Below are 12,730 nucleotides of genomic sequence, written 5' to 3'. Positions count from 1 at the left end.
CATCTCATGTTACGTTTAGGATAATAAAAGGAAGGAAGGTGGCATTTCAATAATATTGATGCACAAGGCATGCATGTACTGTGTTTGAAAGAATATTTATTATAACTGGCCACTTCAATGAGGTGGGGGAATTGGCATGGCAACATTACGATGGATTTTAGGTAAATATGTTTTGAACATCTGAGATGACTGGAAATGGCTGACCACAGCTTCCCATATGCAGGTGTTGTTATTACTCTTGATTAATCTTCCAACTGTAGGCTGCTACTTAGAGTGGCAACGATATCAAATATTTTCCAAGTGGGCACAATTCTTTTTATTTAAGAATGATCATAATCTCCTGCAGTGGAGAACATGACCACATTATGCTACTGAAAATGTTATTATTGGATGGTACCACACCAACGACCATGAAGTTGTAAACCCAACGTCCCTGAATTAGAAAATTAATATACACACTAAATATTATTGACCAGACTGCACTATAAACAGCATTACATACATAGGAAGATAATATTAAAATCATCTCCTAACTGGTTCGAACACTCAGCAAGTACATGAATTATTGCTCCTGTCAGTATGAGACCTGAGTTCTGAACAATTACCTCACAATTACGCTTAGCAGACCATGCTTGGCAATTAAGTTATAACTGAACCTATAATTAAGCCGTCCAAATACTAATTGCTGCACCGTATTTCATAAGTTCTTCATATGAATCTGTTATTGCACAAAAAATTGTGAGTAAACACAAAACAGTCATGTCTTATGTGTATTTGACATCTTGTCAATGCCTTGTTTCCTGAGACTAATGCCGGTCAATGTATAATCTTTAGAAACCATCAGAAATAATAACTATCATTAGGACTACCCGAGCAGTTCTTAGGAAGTGGAAATGCCAATATGTACGGCACAATATAGACTAGTATTATAAACTTCAATTTAAATTACAGGCTGATTTTAGAGACAACAAAACTTCAGACCACTTATTTAAAGAATTGCCTACTACACAAGTCCTACAGACTGTAATTTAATACATCAGGAAGGTCACCACCATCTGTGGTAACATTCCTCTTCAATTATGATGGACGGTCCATTCAATGGGCAAATTATGTGGCGTACTACGAAAATTATTTTAATCATGCTGTATGGGTAGGATGCCTTAGAACATGCCTGTAATTTTAAAAACTTTGTTACAGCCAAGAATTCACAGCCTTACACAACAAAACTGAGAGACTTTGACCCGCTGAGACTTCTAGGGGAAGGAGGTAAGTATAAATTTCCATTAACACTTGCCTATCTCTGCTGATAAATGTAGGCCTGATTTTCTGTTATCCTCTAGATCAAAGGGCAAAATAGTAGAAGTCGTAGCACCAACAGCTGTTACTGTATTCAGACATGTGATTATGATATCAAACCACAACATTTACAAACCCTGAACCAAATCTTTATTAATGTTTGAGCAAAATGAAGCTTCAGAAATATTTTCTTGCTTCAAGACGTCATGGTGTGGTTGAGAACAGTTGGAAACAACTCAAAATTCTTTTATGCTTAAATTAAATGAAAATACACATTTTGCCAACAATACCATTCTTTTTCTTATTGCCGACTATTTTCTTGAATGTTATCTGGAAAGAGTGGACTGACAAATGGTAACCATTATTAACCGTTGTGTCTTTATCTTGGTACACATAAAGACCCACAAATTCATAATTTTAGCACAAAATGCACACAATCACACAAATGTTTGATATTACACAAAACGTTTATAAACAATTATGATCTTTATAAAGGGACAGTCTACAAATACCTCAGACCACTATTGAGCAGAAAGCAACAAGAATCATAACCGTGTGCTGTTACAGGTTTTGGAAAAGTTTTCATGACAAGGAAGAACTGTGGCATGGATAACAACAAGACCTATGCGATGAAAATCATGGATATTCCCGTTGAAGGCGACCGAGACAAATACCAAACAGAGTGCTACGTCCATCAACTCTGCTCCCAATTTCCATTCTTGGTAGCACTCTGTTACGCCTTCAACACAGAGTCAAAGATCTGTCTCGCACTTGGTGAGTACATGAAAAACAATTCCTGATTCGAGGATGGTTGAGAAGCAAAGTGAACAATTTAACAACAGAAGTGTCAGTGCATTGTAGTGCCAAGTAATGCTGTAAAATTTACATAGTTGCAGAGGTACAACACCCTGATAACACAAAGAATAAGAACTAACTTCAAACTTAAATCCCTAACATTCCATGTTTTGAGAATATGCGTACTCTGCTGGAATCAAAACCTTCAAAATTCTGTTCATTAGTGTCAAAACTATTAAAGATGAGGACAAATTTGCTGTACTTAGGCCTATCTTCTGCATAACAGTGCTTTTAGTGCAACATCTTAAAATCGTTATTAAACCTCTATCTTCCGTGAAACGTAATTGCTATTTTAATTTGTACACATCTGCATGTCCCATATTCCACATCCTGTAGTCAGTCTAAAATGTGAATCCATGAAAGTTTGCAGATATATGTACTGTCTATCTGAGCAAAGAACTAGCTTGACCTTCATACACAAGTGCCCACCTGCAGTGATGCGCATCCCTCCTAACACGCACAAGAGAAATCAACAGCTGACACTCATTAGTTTTCCAGCGATTCACCTCATTTTTCTAGTTTCGGCATTTCTTAGTTTCTCTTTTTAATTCAATGATCACTGCCAGCACCTGCAACGGAGGGAGTGTTCTTCATTTCATTTAATATATTTAGGACCACATTCAGGATGCCTTCAAGTTTGAGTTAGTTATTACTTTAGAAAGACAGACAGACAGTATGTATGATATAGGAAATCCTCCTGCTGAGCACGGTGGTCTGGTGTACTGAGTGTACATCAGTTTGAATGATTCCAGTCAACACCAGTTGCGTGCTGTGGTGTTAACACACTGTCCTATCACTCATGTTTTGTGTGAGGAATCATGTTTACTCAGAATTTATAACTGTTTATAGTAGCCTATAGTGTACATAGCAGTAAAATAAGTTTCAATAACAACTGAATCATTTTAGAATGGGTAGCACAAGGAGTGACCACCATGTCGACCGGAGGAAGAAGGGTCAGCGTATTATTTATTTGCTTCTCAAACATCGAGTGCAGTGTCCTGCATGGGCTGTGAGTTTTGTCTCTGCCTACAGATTGTGCTCCATCCCCCACTGACGAACAAATCTGCTGTTTCCAGTCTTCTGGAGAGGAAAACATTGCAGTAACTCCATTGTCAAATTCAACAGATAACACAGTAGCACTCACTAGTACCCCTAGTATCATGAAGTGTCCTTACAGTAACAATAATGCATTATTATTTTTCCAGACTATTATCCTGGTGGAGACTTGTACCATTTGCTGTGTTACTGGGGCAAGTTTACAGAGACTGCAGCAAGACTATACCTAGCGGAGATAGTCCTGGCTGTTGAACACCTGCATCAGGTATTCAGACATCACCTCACTTGTCTGCATTAAACTACTTAAGTGAATGTGGGGCTATAACTTTTTTATTCTGTTCAATGTCATTTTTATTTTCTGTGGTAATCAACAATAACAATATATATGACATCTTAGTTTAAGCGCTATAAGGCAGAAATGCAAAATAGTAGTACTACAACTTTCTGCCACATTAACCTTTATCTTACTAGCGTTCCTTGTCTGGGACATAAGTTGTGTACTCAGCCCTATGAACGTTCCCTGTGCGGAACTCAAAACTTGCAACACTGTAAGTAGACTTGGCTACGTCTTTTGGCCTCTTTTAGGGGCTGCAGATATTGAATCACTTTCTCTAGGGTTCCCACAAGTTCAACCTGAGCTGTCAACCCGGAAACTATAAACAGCAATTAACTTTGTTTATGTCAAGTGGGTTTGGGCTTCATTTTCAGTCCCCCTATTTAAAGTTTCTCACGTTCTTCCTCATGATGGGTGAAAAGAATGTGTATCCACTGAAGTAGCGGAAACAACTTTTTCTGTGTGGTCATTAGTTCACAACCATGGCTTCTATCATGTCGAATGAGCTTCAAAAGAACAAAGTAAAGTTACTAAGGCCTATTTAGGCAATTAAGATATTAACTGCATTTTTTCTCTGTTCTATTCGAATAAATATGGCTTTTATTTCGTGAATTTATCATGTTTACTTTAGATAATATTAAAGTTTTCCGTGGAGCGTGCACAAAAGTTTAAAAACCTGCAAAAAACCCCAATAGGGCTACTACCATTTTGCCGTTTAAATCCCCGTCGTGTAAAGGTTAAAAAGCAGCAAATCACGCTGTGCAAATAACTCGTTAATTTCTTCCTTTCAGATCGGTGTCATACACCGTGACTTGAAACCAGAAAATATACTTATTGATGCACGCGGCCACATCGCAGTCTCTGATTATGGGCTGTGTAAAATCTTCAACTGCCACACAAAGGTAAAGTTAAATCCACCTTATCTTTTGTTGGGTTTACTTACAGGGTCGCATAGGCTACATGGACCACACTCTGTCTGGCACTACTCCTTGTTTAAGACTGGATAGTTTACAGGAGGACAAAATCTTTATGTAGCGATTCTTAATGGAAAAAGTGTAAACAAATGTAACAAGGTCTTTCAATTAGAGGGGATGAACTCAGAACTAATACTTATAGCTCTATTAGAGTTTCATAAATTATTGCTGTTATGCAATTCATACACCATTAACATGCTGTTTACTATACCAGATATGAAATATATTAGATAAATAAGCCTGGTTCTTACTTTGCGGAAACTACATCAGTTAACAAGTGGTTTGAAGAAAGGGCAATACTGGATGCTAAGGAGGATAGAGCAAGGGGCTAGTCCAACTAACTAAATAACTAGATGGCTTACGGAACGCGAAGGTTCATCACCGAATTAACCAAAGCCCTCCACCAGACACTGTTCTGGGGAAACAAAATCCAGTCTCCTTCAACTCCTATCTCCCAAAGATCTTGCCTGAGATTATCCTCCCATCTACGTCTAGGTCTCCTTAGTGGACCTTCCCCTCAGGCTTCCCAATCAATAACCAATGAACACCATTTGCCCCATCAATGCGCGCCACATTCCCCACCCATCTCATTCTTCTTGAATTAATCACCCTGAAGAGATTGGGGGGAAAACAAATTATTAAGCTCACCATTATGCAGTTTTCTCCATGCCCCATCATCTTCTCTCCTAGGCCCGAATATCCTCCTCAACACCCTATTGTCAAACATCTGCAATCTATGTTCCTCCCTCAGAGTGAGATACCATGTTTCGCACCCATACAAAACAGGAAAAATTATTGTATAGTATATTTTAAACTTCAGGTTTTTATAAATCAGACCGGAAGACAAAACACTTTGAACTGAAAAGGAGCACGTATTTCCAGTATTTGGTCTCCTTCTAACTTCCTAATGAGTATCATTTTGATTTGTTCCCAAGTATTTGAACTGCCACACTTACAAGGGATCTATTAGCCACACTAAGATAATTCTGTCTGCTGATGAGATACAAACATAATATTAGTTTTTTGTGAATTTACTTCTAGCCCCACCTTTCTACTAGCCTCCAGTAAAACTTCTGTGTTCCTCTTTATTGTATTTATATCATCACCCAATAAATTAACATCATCAGCATATGCAATTAGCTGAAGTGTCCCATTCAATTGCAAACCCTCCTGCCTGTCTTGGACTTTCCTGATGGCATATTCTAGTGCAAAGTTAAAGCGCAATGGAGACAAGGCATCTCCTTGTTTCAGACCATTCTTGGTGGAAAATGACTCAGATAAATGTTTAACTATACCAATTTTACTACAGGTTTCATTTAAGCACATTTTCATTAGACTCACTGGCGTCTTTAGAATACCAAATTCAATTTGAATATTGTATAACACTTCTCTCTTAACAGAGTCATAGAAAATTTCGTTCAAACTGGGGTTAGTTTAGATTTTTTAGCATTAATGAAAAAATATGTGTTAGGACCTTGCATACCGTGCAGTGCATCCAAATATACAAAGTATGTGGTTTGTTACAGTTTACCAAGTATTGTTATGATAGGGCGCTTATGGAGTTAACTTAGAATGGGCTGGACATCTAGGGAGAGAGGAAATGCCGCAAAATATAGGTGGGAGAAACTCCTGCACGTTGCTAACTTGGAAAAGAGGGGAGCAGATGGGAATACAGCATGAAGAGGGATCTTAGAGAAATAGGTTATGAGGGCAGCAGATGAAGGAATTGACTGTTTTCAATGCCAAGTAGTGGATGTTCAGAGCTTTGTTCCGGTTACCAAACAGTTAATTTCTAGTTGCTTCCTGTCTGATATCTCTTTTACGGTTATATAAAATGCTTTTTCTGTTAACAGGAGAAACGTGCAGAATCCGTGTGTGGGACAGCCCACTACATGGCCCCAGAAATGCTGCGAGGCAATGGATACAGCTTTGTGAGTATCTCATACCCTGATAGTGCGAGAATAATGAGCTCATTGTTTTATGTCACTGAACCAGCAGTAAGTTTAATGTAAACTATTAAGGCAATGCACTATAATATTCTGAGGATTTGGAGGCACAGATGGAATCTTCATGGAGCTTGCAATGACACATGCATAATCAAAGTAATCAGTTTACAGCACGAGACATAGAAGCATTCTACCAAATTTGGCGAACTCACAACAATTTGATAGGTATGAAGGAAATGTAAAATAATCTTATGCACTTCCACAACCAAACTCTATGAAAATGCTCCTGTTAGCTTAACCAAGTCTGTCCACGGGCGATATTTTGAGAATTGCTTAACATATAATGATAATTTAAACAATGCTTAACCAAATGATTTCCATGTTTCTCATATCACATTCATCGGAAAATGTAAGAAACGTCAGCAGTCTCCATGTCAATAGGAATCAAACCTCTTCCTATATTAAACAGATAAATGAAGAATGAGTACAAGTCATACACGGGAAAGTTCAATATAAAACTGGAGGCAAGAAATGAACAACGCAGATCCTTCCACAATTTTTTTCTTGATTCTGGAGACCCTAATGAAAATGTTTGACCGTGTGATGAAGTGAAAATGAGTGCAATTTGAACTGTTGCAGGAAGTCGACTGGTGGAGCGTGGGAGTCGTCACATATGAGATGTTGGCAGGCCACAGGCCCTTTGAATTTGATGCCAACAAAAGAGATTTGCAAACACTCTACACGTAAGTATCGATGACCCAACGAACGTGTTCCCTGTGAACATCAGTCTCGTATCAACAGTTACATGCAGATACCTTTGCGGCCAACACATTACTGTCTATTTCAATGCCAGGAAAGCAGGTGCACATTTTAATCATATGCATAATTAGCCTTAGGCAAGGAAACAAAATGCAAGCACAAACATTACGAAAGCAAATTTGTGCAGGACATCGATAAAATGTAGGGGGTCTGTAAACTAAAGTATTGCAAAAGCTAAGAACTAACATATTTTGACAAGTACAATTTTCCTTGACTCTTGTATGACCTGCATCAGAGTTCTCCATGCAAATTACACATAACTAAGCAGTTTACTGGAACTGTCACAGACATTAGAAATGCTAATTCTCATAGCATGTTTAATAAGAATGTTTAAATGGTAAATACAATGGACCTGTCTTTTACAGTAAAATCGTATGTGACACCATAGACATTCCCACATGGTTGTCGCCAGATGTGGCAGACCTTGTCTGGAACCTCCTGGACAAGAAACCACATTGCAGACTTGGCGCACTGGACATCAAGTGGCATCCATTCTTTGACGTGAGTTCTTATCCCATGTCTGACATGGTATAATAAATAATACAGAATATACACATATTTCAGTTCTGAACTGTGCTTTGTCCATGCAAATCAAGCACAGAGGCACAGCAGAGCAGTTCATGCCTTCTGACACTATTCTGGACAATCTCGTTGTTTGGAAAGTTCAGCATAATTTACATTCCCAGACAAATAAAAATAACTTATGTGATGGGCCTAACACCGTCAGTACATAAGCAGTAAGACCACAGTAAAAGGTTTAGAAAGGTGACGCATAATATATTGCCAGAGCAGAATTTCAAAGGTGTCTCTCAGTACACAACAATTTTCTTTGATCCTTGAAGGCAAGATCGGATGTCCCCAAAGTTCCTTGTACTTCCTCCGTGATTGAAGGGTCTTTTACGTCGAAGCATTCTCCCTTCTACCTCCCCATACTTTAACTCTGCAATCAACAGTCTGGTCCATGTCACTGACGTTTGTGCTTCATCCTACAGGGACTCAAGTGGAGTGACGTGATGGCAAAGAAATACCAGATGCCACGCCCTCCACCACGACGACCAGTCGGCTCTATTACGTCCAGTCAGACAAGAGACAGTATCTTCAACCAGAGTGAAGACAATTACGAGGTAAGTAAGAGTACTGTGTGATGTGCCACATAGCAACGGTGTTTACACTTGGTGATTCTGTTACATTTGGAAAATGTCCTGGAAGCTGAAGGCCATGTTTCCATTAAGGTGTTTTAGTAATTAAAAGTTCTATGGCTGTCCCGAGTCCTATGCTAATACGCGAGTGGTGGATGACATGAGATGGCTTATGGGCATAAAAATTCATTAGTGGTAAAAGAATGAAATGCAATAAAGAGAGTCTACAATTAAGATACAGCTTTATAAACAGGTTTCAACATAACCTAACGTTTGTACCTTATGAACACTATAATAAACAAGTTCCACTTCAACTGAATTTACTTATATATATCTCTGTAATTCATTTTGCAGGTATGCACATATGTTGCGCCCGTACTTATACCACATTAGACACATGACGGAGACATCGAATAGCTGCACCCAAGACCAAGAAATGGACGATGTTCAACTTTAAATTGTTTAGTCAAAAACTGTTTAATTAAATTGTTTTTGATTTAACTGTTTATATTTTAGATAAATAGTTCAATTGTTTGTGAAAAAGTTAAATTGTATTAGTTAAATTGTTTTTAGTTCACATATTATATATTTAAGAATAAAAATTATGAAATATGTTCATTAACTTGCGCTGCATGTGTTTCCATACTTGTTACTCATAATTCCAGTTCCTGTTCTGATCCAATGTTTATTTCTTTTCCAGATCCCAGGGATGGACAACATTGAATTTCCGTCCTTCACTGAAGAATCACGAATTTGCCCATTTAGTTACGTAGTTTGAAATTAAAAGGTTAGATAGGTTTAGTTAAATTAGTTAAATACTTAAATTCCTTTAGTTAAGTACTTACGTTGTTTTATTTAAATAGTTACAGTGTCTTTAGTTAAATTGTTTTTAGTTCACATATTATATATTTAAGAATAAAAATTATAAAATATGTTCATAAACTTTAGCTGCATGCAATTGCATACTTGTTAGCCGTAATTCCAGTTCTGATCTGATTCAAATGTTTATTTCCTTTGCAGACTCCAGAAATGGATGACGTGATGTTTGCATCGGCCATTTAAGACATCGTGAATCAGCTAAATTAGTATAATTAGGGCATTTTTAGTTGAAAAGTTAAATAGTTAAATTGTTGTAATGAAAACAGTAAATTGTTTAGTCAAAAACCGTTTAATTAAATTGTTTTTTATTTAACTGTTTATATTTTAGATAAATAGTTCAATTGTTTGTGAAAAAGTTAAATTATATAAGTTAAATAGTGTTTTAATTAAATTGTTTTAGTTTAATTGTTTATATTTTAGTTAAATATTTTAATTGTTTCAGTGAACAGTTAAATTGTATTAGTTAAATAGTGTTTTAATTAAATTGTTTTAGTTTAATTGTTTATATATTAGTTAAATATTTTAACTGTTTTAGTAAAAAAGTTAAATTGTATTAGTTAAATAGTGTTTTTAATTAAATTGTTTGTTTATATTGTAGTTCAATATTTTAATTGATATAGTAGAAAGTTAAATTGTGTTAGTTATATAGTGTTTTTAATTAAATTGCTTTAGTTTAATTGTTTATATATTAGTTAAATGGGGCTGGAAGTAAATTCAGAAAAAACTAAGTACATGTTAGTATCTCGTCATCAGAAGACAGGCGGGCAAAATTATCTTAGGGTGGCTAATAAATCCTTTGAAAGGGTTACAAAGTTCAAATATTTGGGAACAACAATAACAAATCAAAATGATACTTGTGAGGAAGTTAGGAGGAGACTAAATTCCAGAAATGCTTGCTACTTCTCAGTCCAAAATATTTTGTCTTCCCGTCTGATTTCTAAGAACCTGGAAATGAAAGTATACAAAACAAAAATCTTGCCTGTTGTTTTGTATGGGTGCGAAACATGGTCTCTCACTCAGAGGGAGGAACACAGATTGCAGGTGTTTGAGAATCGGGTGTTGAGGAGGATATTTGGGCCTAAGAGGGAAGACGATGGGGCGTGGAGAAAACTGCACAATGACGAGCTTAAAAATCTGTACTGCTCCCCGAGTATTGTGAGGGTGTTTAAGTCGAGAAGAGCGAGATGGGCGGGACATGTAGCGCATGGATGGGACAAGAGGTGTGCACCGGGTACTGGTTGGGAAACCTGAAGTGAAGAGACTGCTGGGGAGACCTAGACGTAGATGGGAGGATAATCTCAGGCGGGATCTATGGGAGATAGGAGTTGAAGGAAACTGGATTTTGTTGGCCCAGGACAGGGTCCGGTGGAGGGCTTTGGTTAATTCGGTGATGAACCTTCGGGTTCGGTAAGCCATCTGGTTGCTTGGGTCCACTATTTGGGAAGCCTGAGGGGAAGAGATCACTGGGGAGACCTAGACGTAGATGGGAGGATAATGTCAGGCGGGATCTATGGGAGATAGGAGTTGAAGGAGACTGGATTTTGTTGGCCCAGGACAGGGTCCGGTGGAGGGCTTTGGTTAATTCGGTGATGAACCTTCGGGTTCGGTAAGCCATCTGGTTGCTTGGGTCCACTATTTGGGAAGCCTGAGGGGAAGAGATCACTGGGGAGACCTAGACGTAGATGGGAGGATAATGTCAGGCGGGATCTAAGGGAGATAGGAGTTGAAGGAGACTGGATTTTGTTGGCCCAGGACAGGGTCCGGTGGAGGGCTTTGGTTAATTCGGTGATGAACCTTCGGGGTCGGTAAGCCATCTAGTTAGTTAGTTATATTAGTTAAATATTTTAATTGTTTTAGTAAAAAAGTTAAATTGTATTAGTTAAATAGTGTTTTAATTAATTGTTTTAGTTTGATTGTTTATATATTAGTTAAATAGTTTAATTGTTTTAGTAATAAAATAAATTGTATTAGTTACACAGTGTTTTAATTAAATTGTTTTTAGTTTAATTGTTTATATTTTAGATAAATATTTTAATTGTTTCAGTGAACAGTTAAATTGTATTAGTTAAATAGTGTTTTAATTAAATTGTTTTAGTTAAATTGTTTATATTTTAGTTAAATATTTTAATTGTTTCAGTGAACAGTTAAATTGTATTAGTTAAATAGTGTTTTAATTAAATTGTTTTAGTTTAATTGTTTATATATTAGTTAAATATTTTAACTGTTTTAGTAAAAAAGTTAAATTGTATTAGTTAAATAGTGTTTTTAATTAAATTGTTTTAGTTTAATTGTTTATATATTAGTTAAATATTTTAACTGTTTTAGTAAAAAAGTTAAATTGTATTAGTTAAATAGTGTTTTTAATTAAATTGTTTGTTTATATTGTAGTTCAATATTTTAATTGTTTTAGTAGAAAGTTAAATTGTGTTAGTTATATAGTGTTTTTAATTAAATTGCTTTAGTTTAATTGTTTATATATTAGTTAAATGGGGCTGGAAGTAAATTCAGAAAAAACTAAGTACATGTTAGTATCTCGTCACCAGAAGACAGGCGGGCAAAATTGTCTTAGGGTGGCTAATAAGTCCTTTAAAAGGGTTACAAAGTTCAAATATCTGGGAACAATAACAAATCAAAATGATACTTGTGAGGAATATAGAAGGAGATTAAATTCTGGAAATGCTTGCTAATTCTCAGTCCAAAATATTTTGTCTTCCCGTCTGATTTCTAAGAACCTGGAAATGAAAGTATACAAAACAATAATCTTGCCTGTTGTTTTGTATGGGTGCGAAACATGGTCTCTCACTCAGAGGGAGGAACACAGATTGCAGGTGTTTGAGAATCGGGTGTTGAGGACGATATTTGGGCCTAAGAGGGAAGACGATGGGGCGTGGAGAAAACTGCATAATGACGAGCTTAAAAATCTGTACTGCTCCCCCAATATTGTCAGGGTGATTAAGTCGAGAAGAGCGAGATGGGCGGGACATGTAGCGCATGGATGGGACAAGAGGTGTGCACCGGGTACTGGTTGGGAAACCTGAAGGGAAGAGACCGCTGGGGAGACCTAGACGTAGATGGGAGGATAATCTCAGGCGGGATCTATGGGAGATAGGAGTTGAAGGAAACTGGATTTTGTTGGCCCAGGACAGGGTCCGGTGGAGGGCTTTGGTTAATTCGGTGATGAACCTTCGGGTTCGGTTAGCCATCTGGTTGCTTGGGTCCACTATTTGGGAAGCCTGAGGGGAAGAGATCACTGGGGAGACCTAGACGTAGATGGGAGGATAATGTCAGGCGGGATCTAAGGGAGATAGGAGTTGAAGGAGACTGGATTTTGTTGGCCCAGGACAGGGTCCGGTGGAGGGCTTTGGTTAATTCGGTGATGAACCTTCGGGTTCGGTAAGTCATCTAGTTAGTTAGTTAGTTATATTAGTTAAA

At 37.2% G+C, this 12,730-nt stretch overlaps 1 protein-coding gene across 2 annotated transcripts; it reads left to right on the top strand.

Moving 5' to 3' along the window:
- The first annotated feature begins 3,679 nt into the window (after nt 1-3,679).
- On the top strand, nt 3,680-11,272 carry LOC147871412 (uncharacterized). 2 transcript variants are annotated; one of them, XM_087339863.1, is made up of 8 exons: nt 3,680-3,755; nt 4,333-4,443; nt 6,369-6,446; nt 7,101-7,204; nt 7,646-7,781; nt 8,273-8,404; nt 8,774-9,206; nt 9,440-11,272. In XM_087339863.1, exons 1-7 carry the CDS (start codon nt 3,717-3,719, stop codon nt 8,810-8,812), a joined length of 639 nt encoding a protein of 212 aa, XP_087195989.1. In that variant the 5' UTR covers nt 3,680-3,716; the 3' UTR covers nt 8,813-9,206; nt 9,440-11,272. The 2 variants fall into 2 exon arrangements, with proteins under 2 accessions (XP_087195989.1, XP_087195988.1); XM_087339862.1 differs by lacking the exon at nt 3,680-3,755 and adding an exon at nt 3,957-4,062.
- Nucleotides 11,273-12,730: the final 1,458 nt, after the last annotated feature.

Source organism: Zootermopsis nevadensis, unplaced genomic scaffold (genome assembly GCF_977971745.1).
Source record: "Zootermopsis nevadensis isolate Lab colony 2312 unplaced genomic scaffold, Znev_1.0 Znev_ptg000057l, whole genome shotgun sequence".
Classification (NCBI taxonomy): Eukaryota; Metazoa; Arthropoda; class Insecta; order Blattodea; family Termopsidae; genus Zootermopsis; species Zootermopsis nevadensis.
The sequence above is the reverse complement of the archived record's forward strand: the minus strand, read 5'-3'. Positions and strand labels throughout refer to the sequence as shown.

Excerpts from the sequence above, each read along its gene's own strand:
- LOC147871412 (XM_087339863.1), top strand. The coding sequence starts at position 3,717 with ATGAACGTTCCCTGTGCGGAACTCAAAACTTGCAACACT. Across the intron at positions 6,447-7,100 it reads GAGGCAATGGATACAGCTTT|GAAGTCGACTGGTGGAGCGT; the intron begins GTGAGTATCTCA and ends GAACTGTTGCAG. Across the intron at positions 7,205-7,645 it reads GATTTGCAAACACTCTACAC|TAAAATCGTATGTGACACCA; the intron begins GTAAGTATCGAT and ends TGTCTTTTACAG.